At 39.2% G+C, this 9,738-nt stretch overlaps 1 protein-coding gene across 1 annotated transcript; it reads right to left on the bottom strand.

Moving 5' to 3' along the window:
- Positions 1–441: 441 nt before the first annotated feature.
- LOC127322339 (delta-1-pyrroline-5-carboxylate synthase 1) lies at positions 442–8,718 on the bottom strand. Its single transcript, XM_051351148.2, has 20 exons — positions 8,528–8,718; positions 7,671–7,742; positions 7,375–7,581; positions 7,124–7,285; positions 6,659–6,936; positions 5,867–6,017; positions 5,596–5,760; positions 5,399–5,476; positions 5,225–5,314; positions 5,042–5,128; positions 4,867–4,953; positions 4,703–4,799; positions 4,267–4,370; positions 3,715–3,790; positions 2,973–3,123; positions 2,784–2,852; positions 2,548–2,614; positions 2,392–2,462; positions 1,002–1,081; positions 442–823 (listed from the first exon to the last, which is right to left on the bottom strand). The coding sequence occupies exons 1-19, from the start codon at positions 8,585–8,587 to the stop codon at positions 1,003–1,005; spliced, it is 2,151 nt and encodes a 716-aa protein (XP_051207108.1). The 5' UTR covers positions 8,588–8,718; the 3' UTR covers positions 442–823; position 1,002.
- Between the last annotated feature and the right edge of the window lie 1,020 nt (positions 8,719–9,738).

The raw sequence follows: 9,738 nt of genomic DNA, 5'->3' as shown, positions 1-9,738 counted from the left end.
CATGGACAAGAGAACCTCTTGAGGGAAGTTCAAATTCAAATTTAGAGTAATATTTTCCTGATGTTTGGATGGAAATAAGGAGCAGCTTGCAACATGAATGAATGGATGGAAATAAGGGGCAGCTTGCAACATGAATGAAACGTTATATCATCTGGCTTAATGGGATGTATTCCTCATACTATGCTACCCGGTTGCCTAAAGTTGTATGACCCAATCAACCAAACTTCACTGGGATTAGACGCTTACCCCTAATGGAATTCACTCTGTTTTTCTAGGGAGGAACTACAATTGGATCAGCAGGAGGCAAGGGAGGACCCACGGACCAGCCACCCACCAAACAGCAGCGAGGGGAGAATCAAAACCCACAATCCTCCAAATTTGAGTGCAAAATAGCCGATGGCCTGGATCGCAAACTATATACAGCTATATACAGCTTCAGGGTCAAACAAACACACAATAACCGCAGCTCCCGATTAGATACCCCAGCCGCCATGATAGCAGTTACAATGTAACAGGTGATTCAGATGCTGCTAGGTTACTGGTGTCAAGCAACATACTGCTTATAGTGTCGAACTGTCGATACATTAGTATTTTCTCACTCCTAGCATTGCTGCTTCTTTTTTATTATAACACTGGAAAGCCGAGACCTCCAATCTAATACAAACTTATCTACCAAACCACCGTAATAAGATGGCTTTTACACAAATTAACTGATTCAGCACCCCTCAATCTTCACAAGATTCACCGTTTTTCTTTCATTTCAGTCTGATTTAGCTATCATGCTTCACATTCTGCACCGAATCCTGACCAAGAAGGCAATGACCTGCATAGTTGCTCAACCATATAAACAGGTATAGAACCAAAATGATCGGATCTGTGTTTCATCACACAAACTTGAATATAGAAATTTCAGTATATTCTGAACAGTTCAGTTAATTCAGTACGTAAATATGATAAGTACAAAATAAATCTTCAAACAGAATGTGAGAACAGAAGCACACCTCATTGCAAAGGAAGACTCTTATGGGTGTATGTGACATCCTTGTCACCATTCACCACTTGCCCTTTCCCTCGTAAGAGCCTACATATCAAAATAAATCATCCAACAATCAGTATTTTTTGTACTCCGTATTTCGTTTAAAAAAAGTTCAGAACTTGTCACAGGAAAGTAAAGGAAGATGATGCAACAGCAATGCAGACTTAATGTGAGCCCTTCTACTATGAAGAAGCTAATTCTTTGCTTGGAAGGTTAATTTTAGCTATATGGTTTGTGATTGCCATCTGCTGACTGAGATGCAAAATATTCATGTGACTGGTTTCTTTATTCTAATGCTCATGAGAAAATTAGCAACCGGCTTCAGAATTGGAAATCAATTGAAACATTGAAGTCAGCATGATAGCTTAATTTTTGCCGCTTTCTTGATTCTAGACTATGGCTCCATTTGCAATCACAGTTAATTTTCTAAAGAATTTTTTTTCACTTTTGCATATAGCAGTCAGTTAAAGCAATAATTTTGCAGCAAAAAGTGCAAAACATAAGTACAACTAGCAAAAATTTCAATGATGAACTATCACTGCATAGTAGAACAGCCACATTGTTAAGGGGATGTGTAATCTTAGAAGAGATATCACAGTATGGGAGGGCATGTTGATGATAATAGCCCTGGATGGATTAAAACCAAAATGGAGAAATCAGATAGTTTATCTATTTGCTAGTTCCCTGAAGGTGGCTAGACCTCTAAATTTCAAAATGGTCAATTTTTAGAGTCCGGCTATTAAAATGAATGTGCTCTTCAATTGCCACAGAACTGATCTGTAGCGTAATATCAACTTTTCACAAAAAAAGATATAGGTTTGTATTCATGCATGTCAATGCATAGTGCCTGGATTGGTCCATAACATAGGGTCACAAATTCGGTGCACCTGGTCACCAGTGTGCTCTCCATTTGAAAATTTGAAAATTTGCATTTTTGAGTTTCAAAAAAAATCCAAAAATTATTTCGGGAATACATATATATGGTGTGTATATCCGTGCAAAGTTTTGGTAGAAAACCCGTAATGTTTTGTCCTCTGAAAAAAAACAAATTTCTGACAAAAAAATACATGTATATAGTGGCTATATACTGTCAGAAATTTGTCTTTTTTGTATTTCCCAAAATACAACGTATTTTTAAATGAAATTTCAGGCATGCAATCTCTATGTATATATCTATCTACGTATTTTTTGGCTGAATTTTTTGAGACTGAAAAGAACTATTTTCAAACTTTTCAAAAAACGAGCTCAGTGGTGCTCAAGAGCACTGATGAGTTTTCACGGTTGATTGGGCTATGTAGGTTTTGAAGTTATAGGAATGAGCTAACAGTAGGACTGTAATAGCCAGCTCCACATACCATCGTGTAGTTAAGAGACCTTCAACACCCACAGGTCCACGTGCATGTATACGCCCAGTACTTATGCCAACCTATTCAAGATATTCCAAAGGATTAGAGATGTGCAGACATAATGGTAAATGATCACAACATATAACATATAATGTAAAGAAGTACCTCAGCACCCAGTCCAAAACGAGCCCCGTCGGAGAATCTTGTACTTGCATTGTATACTACGGCAGCACTATTGAATTTTAGAAGTAAAACAGAAAACTTGTTAGACACCTAATCCTCCCAGAATATCAGAAAGAAAATTCATCGACAGGAATAGCAGAAATCATGGCATAAAGCATCTGTTAACTCAAACTGTACAAGAGCTAAATTTGAAGACAGAAACTTTTATCTACAAATACCTGTCAACTTGACGTAAAAAGGTCTCTGCTACTTTATCATCTGTAGTAACCACACAATCTGTATGTGCACTGAAAATAGAACATACAGCAGGGAGAAGTAATACGTTTAACCAAATCTCAGTTTTCTTGAATATAAATGTATTTAGAGATTGAATGAGGGAGATAGGGTACAGAATAACTCTTAGCTACCTTCCATAGCGATGTATATGGTCAATTGCTGATTGTACATCATCAACAAACTCAACTGTGCAAGCCATAGAACTGTACTCCAGATGTAATGAATCTGCTTTCGGGAAGCCCAATATTTTATGCGCAACAGGCCCACCATAAATATTAACTCCTACAATACAGCACTAATTAAAACACAGAATATAATGAATACAAATTATAAACATTTAGCAAAATACAAGTCTAGAAGAAATCATATATGACTCTGCTTCTAAAAGCTAAAGGAACTGCATATATTACTCACTACTTTTGGCATGGAAGTACAATTTTTAAGCAATTTTGTGTTCATGCAAAAGCTGAGTGATTTATGAGAACTGGTAAGTACTCTGTGTGACTTCCTTCCATGCTATGGCGCAATGTGAATTGTGAAACAGCAACGTAAAGTTAGCTGGTGGTACTATCTGTTACTCTTCTGATTCAGAATGCATTTTTCCACACAAAACCAGGATACTCCCATTTTTCGTTACTTCCAGAATTAGTGTTTGACAGCTAATTACTTGAATACGATATTGATGACTAACATTTTCATAAGCAGATGATAACACTTTTAAACGTGTAAAAGTTTCATATCTGTGTAAAAAAAAACACATTTTTTGAATATTAAAAGCTAGTCTAAAGTATAGCATCGACTCTTGAATGGACAACATATAAGAATAAACAGAAAAGGTATACAACTAAAACAAACAAAGGATAAAAGACAAACCTTCTGTTTTGAGCGCTGCCAGTACATCATTAAGTTCTGGAGTCTCGGCGAGATCTTTATGAACAAGTAATGTTTCCTACAGAAAATACAGCCAAAATCAGTTAAACATACAAAGCTGGAGAAATTTGAAAAAAAAAATAGAAATCACCACCCAGCCAAAATATTAGAAGAAAACCCCATAACAAGAATTGCAGGTAATCTTTATGGCAAAGAATATGGGAAAGTACATTATGATCTCAAGAAAAATATTTAATAACTCATCAAGTTAAAAACTTCAAAGTGGTAAGATTAACAGTGAAGCAAGCATGACACACGCATATGATTATTAATTGCAAACAACTTTTTATTTAAATAGCATTAGGAAATATGGTGGGTCGACAATTCAAATACGCCTGGTGGGCAACAGGAAACTAGTAAAGATCAGTAGATAGATTTTTAAAATACATATAGCTGTATAAACATTACCAAATTAAAAGAGGCTCTATAAAGTACTTAAAACCCCAATAAGAACATCTACCCAAAAATATACATGCTACCACATTAAACAAGTACCATTGCGTTGCAGGCTGCTGGGTAATCAATCTTTGCATCCATCACGATACGCTTTGCCATATCCATGTCTGCTGATTTGTCAATGTATACATGACAAACACCATCTGCAGGGAAGATGCAGAAAAAATCAAAAGAACATTTATACTCCTTCCTTGCCAAAATGGTGCATATAAGATTTTTAAAAAGTAACGATGTAAAGTTTGACCATGTAGAAAGAAATATCAACATCTAGGATACCAAATTGATGTCATTAGATTCATCATGATGTATATTTCATACAGTATACATTTAATGTTGCACATATACATATTTCTCTTGATAAACTTGGTCAAAGTTGATGAGGTTTGACTTTAAAAATATATATTATGGCAAGGAGGGGGTAAGATTTAAGCATTTGCCCTAGTAGTAGCAACAATAATGTTGAAAGAAAACTTACCAGCATGACCAAGAACAGGAATCTTAGTCGTTGCCTTGATTTGAGCAACCAGCTTATTACTCCCTCTTGGAATGACAAGATCAATGACATCATCAAGCTGTACAGTGTATTATTTGTTTAGGCATCATTCTACAACCACTATTTTCATAGTATTGAATGCTCACCTTTAGCAAATCTGCAATTTCATCTCTAGTTGTAACAAGGCCAATAAGTTTTTCACCAACGTTGTCAGGGATAGCATTGGTTATAACCTACACACAGTTCATTGAGATTTTCAAGGACACTAGAGCTAACAATAAAACACCATGCAAAAAGAAAGCTACAAAGCAGAGATAATACCTTATGCAATATGGCGTTTGATCTCATCGCTTCCTTTCCACCTTTCAGGAGAAGACCATTACCACTTCGAATGGCTAAAGACGCAATCTAAACAATGGTGTTCAAACCAAGCTGCTTAATATACTTGTACAGATCAAATGCAAATCACGTGAATTATACAAAAAAAAAAGCAACTAAAAATACCTGGACCAAGGCATCAGGTCGGGACTCAAAAACAATCAAGAGAACACCCAAAGGACATGATGTTTTCTCAAGAACTAAACCATCTGCAACCTGAAAAGGCAAACCAATCAGTTCAAACATGGAAGCTTTTTTTGTTTAGGAGCTCCAAAGTGTAGTATTAATACAAACATTCACCTCTGTTCTTTTCAGTATCTCGTTAATAGGGTCTTCCATATTCGCAAGAGTGCGAACAGATTTGGCAAGGCTTGCTATCTATAAACAATAAATATAAACTTGATCAACAAATGAACAGTGTAAAAAATGAAAAGCAACTTTTGCATATCTAACAAATTAATTCAATTCAAAAGAAACAAGATTATGCAAATGTCTACCTTTCCTGGTTTTAGAGTCAATCGAGCAACCAAAGAACTCTCATACCCAGCCTCATGTGCCACAGCTACATCAGCTTCATTCTCGGATCTAATTAGATCCTCGTTTGCCTCTAAAGCATCCGCAACATCTAATAGTATTTTCTTGCGCTCCTCTGATGACAAATTCTGTTCCAAGTGTCCATATATAGGGTCAGTATCAAGAACACAAATAGAGGAAAAAGATGGTTTGCCCTATTCAGTAAGCAGAAATTATGTATGGAAAGAAACATGCCTGTAGACGCCTCGAGCAATCTCTTGCAGAAACAGCCATTTCGCGGACACTAGCGTCCTTGGATGGTTCCCATAAACTTGCATTCTTATGAAAAAGAGTACCAATTTTTTCCCCTTGGAGAACTTTAACAATGCTCTGAGATGCGCATCCACTTCAGCAAAAACAGTAAATAAGTCAAATTACTCGTCCATTCACTGTGGAAATGAAATATATCTTGCAAAAAATGAAGCTTACTTGGTTCTATCGAATTGATCAATGATAAAGCTTATTACTTGGGTTTAATGCATTTATAGGTATTGACAAAACAGAAAAATCAAGCTTCTTTACTAAACAATAATGCCACACCATGTTCAGGCAGAAAGCATCGCGACCCAAGTTTTACTATAACATGCAAGGTGCATGGGTCTCAAAAGCAAACACACTTTTAGCAGAATTATTGTGGTGGACCAGTTCATCATTTAATGTAAAAAATCTAACAACTACACATTGGACTTCATATCATTTCAAATTTTATTGTTCAAGACGCTTTAAACTGACTTTTTAAAATTCGTTGATGAGCGTCAAGTTACATGACTTGACAACTTAAGCATTAGTAGTGCAGTATTTAATTTTAATCAGGTCTGGCAGACTAACAAGATGGAATCAAAATCACGAGTTACCAAATGGAATACATTACTACTTGCATATGATGAAAAACAAACACCATAGAATGTATGAAATGTGCACACGTGACAAATATCAATGCTAGGCAGCAACACTCCTCATACAATGAAGGACAGATGTTTGAATTACCTTGTAATAACAACAGGTACACCACCTGTTGAAGCCCAGACAGCAGCTTGGACTTTAGCTGTCATGCCACCCCTACCAACACGAGACTTGTCTCCAAAAGTAATTTCATGATAATGTTTTTCTTTGATATAAGTATGTATTATCTTCGACGAAGCTTCACTTGGTGGACCACTGTATAGGCCATCCACATCACTGAGTAGAAGAAGGAGATCAGCTTTCAGTTCCAATGCCAGCAGACCTGCCAAACTGTCATTATCCCAGAATATACCAGATGAATCCTGTAATAGAAATGTTGGTGAACATCACAATGCAAATGATAAAAGTGCTGAGACAGGTATGGAAACTGGAAAGGCGTGGCTATTTATGGATGCAGCAATGGAGCTGTAACTATGCAACCAATATGGCAATTACAGACCAACGTCAGACAAAGACTAGAGTTCTATTTATGTATTGTACAAAACGCACCTCATATGGAGCCTTTCTCGTGCTGATGGCATCATTTTCATTAAATATTGGAATAACTCTAAGCTCTAACAACGACTCAACAGTTTCACGGAGCCGCTCTCGGAAGTTCGAATTCTCGAAATCACTGTCTGTCACGAGAAGTTGGGACGATGATACATCTAGCTGCAACACGAGAAGTTTGATGATGTCACAAACAGATGCCAAGGTATCAATTATTTCAGCAAAATTCATGGCAGGCTAAATAAACACACTTGGGTAAACAGCATATCATAGAGCGCCATGAGCCCGCTCTGACCAACAGCAGCGCAAGCCTTCCCATCCAGCTCATTCTGCGGCTTTTGCAGATCAGCGAAGCTGCTGTTGACGAGCTTCCGGTACCTGAGCCGCTGCCGCCCCACGCCAACAGCGCCCGAGGTGACCATAATCACCTCGTATCCTTGAGCGTTCAGATCCTTCACCTGCATTGCCATTTTGTAGGTTCAGGATCCGCGAGAGATATCAGACTGTGTATTTACATTGTAGAGAAGCTCAGAAATTAGAACTTTACCTGCTCGCATAGGGATCCTATCCTGCCCAAAGCCAATCTCCCATCATTTCTGGTGATAACGGCAGTGCCCACCTGTCATGAGAAAAAAGGAATTAACAGACGGCAAAAGTAAGTAACATGGATCAAGACTCTGTCCCTATGGCTTCTGTATTCCATGGTTCATTATAAGATTCGTGAGCGTCTCTAATACGCATGGCCAGAGTTGGCAACTTTTTAGACAGAGCCACACAAAACAAAACCGGCAAAAGTAATCTTCTCTTCTCCAAACAATTTACCACAATGGATCATAACAACTCCCCAGGTTTGTTTATAAGAAAAATGCATTACAGATGCAATGAAATCGCAAGATTGGTCGCATGCAATGGAATTTCAGAAAATTCCCATAAAAGACACACACACTCTCTCTCTCTCTCTCTCTCTCTCTCTCTCTTTTTCCCCAATCCATTTCCATCTGACGGGAATCAGCTTTCCCCTAAAGCTCACCCGATGCCTGATTGCAAAAGGCCCCAAACATCCTGGGCACATGAAAAGTTCCTACAGAGATAGTTCCTGAAGATGTGGACTTTGCCCATCAACGCGTGACAGGGTTAAACCCAAACCCAGGCAAAACCCCTCCGTCCCCTGTTCCCCGTCAACACTATCCTAATCCAAAACTGTAACAGGCAACCCAAATCAACCGTGAAGAACTCTACAAAAAATCAATCCTCGATTTGCGCCAGAGTCAGCCTCGGGAAACACAGCAATGCTAAGGAAAACAGCATCGCGCACGGAGCGACAGCGCTTAGATCTAGCCAGCAGAAACAAGAAAACCGAGCGGCGGCGGCCGCCGCCGCCGCCAGTGAGCCAAAAGAAATCACCTTGATGATGATGCGCTTGACGTCCTTGATGAAGCTCCGGTTGGGGTCGGCGGGCGCCATGGTAGCCGGCGGTCGCCGTCGCTTATCCGGTGCGTTTCACGGCCCCTCGTCGCCTCGTCGCTGCGGCCGCGATGTGTGGGAGGCGGGTGGGATTGGGAAAGAGTACAGAGAAGGATAGAGTCCAGGGCCGCCTTTTAAAGTGGGGTTTCGTTTCCCAGCTGCTGCTCAGCTTGCTGCCAACAAACCCCCCGTGATCCTCTGCCGCGCGGCCGCCGCCACCCATGCGTGCCCCGCGCGTCATCCTTCGACGGAGGAGACGCGCGTCAGCGGCCCTGGCGGCTGCCGCTGGCCGTCCGATCCCACGCGGCCGGGCGTGGGGATGGAGCGCACGATCCAGGCACGTACCAGTCTGTTCCGAGATTTGGACGCCGAGCCGTTGCACGCACGCGTTAACCACATTCCGAAATTGGTTTTTTTTTCACCATTTAATTTATTAATTTAATATTACATCTCCAGCTCAGAATTGAAATACACTACTATCCACCGCATTATACGATTGTAAATCCTTTGTATACTACTCCCTCCGTCCACAAATAAGTGTACATGCGGGGTTTCCAAAATAAATTATGAAATAGAGTAAAAAATACATTGGGAACATGCATCTCTCCTCTTTAATTTTTTTTTACCTCCAATGAGCTAAGTGCATGTAAAAAATAAGAAGAACATGTGCTCCATATTATTGAGTTTGATTTCCGTGCGATGAGAGAGAAGCAATTAAAGTGCATTGAAAAGATAGATGTACACTTTTTTGTGGACAAAGTTTAGAGCTAGATGTCCACTTATTTGTGGACGGAGGGAGTACATGTGGCGAATCCAACATCTCAAACGTGGATGTCACCAAATTCTAGGTTTAAAAAATCGGCTGATTCAACGATTAACTGGCTAATTGATTTTGGTGGGTGACCAATAAAACAATTAACTAATTTATTTATTATTGCCAACTAACTGATTTACTGGCTGACTAATCGGCCGATTAATCAGCCAATTAATCGGCCGATTTTGCCTATTAATCATTAATCTTTAGCCGACCGAGCACAAACTAATAAAAGATTTCCTCAGCAATGTCATATTCCACCAAACGCATAATTTCAGTTGAATTTCGGCTCATTTGTTTGATATAAATTGCTGAATGTATGCGGCGTATCGATCTT

Source organism: Lolium perenne, chromosome 1 (assembly GCF_019359855.2).
Source record: "Lolium perenne isolate Kyuss_39 chromosome 1, Kyuss_2.0, whole genome shotgun sequence".
Lineage (NCBI taxonomy): Eukaryota > Viridiplantae > Streptophyta > Magnoliopsida > Poales > Poaceae > Lolium > Lolium perenne.
This window is presented reverse-complemented; position numbering and strand designations above follow the sequence as displayed.

What these genes read in the sequence shown, in the direction of transcription:
- LOC127322339 (XM_051351148.2), bottom strand. Translation starts at nt 8,587, where the DNA reads ATGGCGCCCGCCGACCCCAACCGGAGCTTCATCAAGGACGTCAAGCGC. An exon ending in AAATTGCAGATTTGCTAAAG is followed by an intron (nt 4,800 to 4,866) that starts GTGAGCATTCAA and finishes TACACTGTACAG; the next exon opens with CTTGATGATGTCATTGATCT. An exon ending in CAGCAGCCTGCAACGCAATG is followed by an intron (nt 3,791 to 4,266) that starts GTACTTGTTTAA and finishes TATTTTCTGTAG; the next exon opens with GAAACATTACTTGTTCATAA.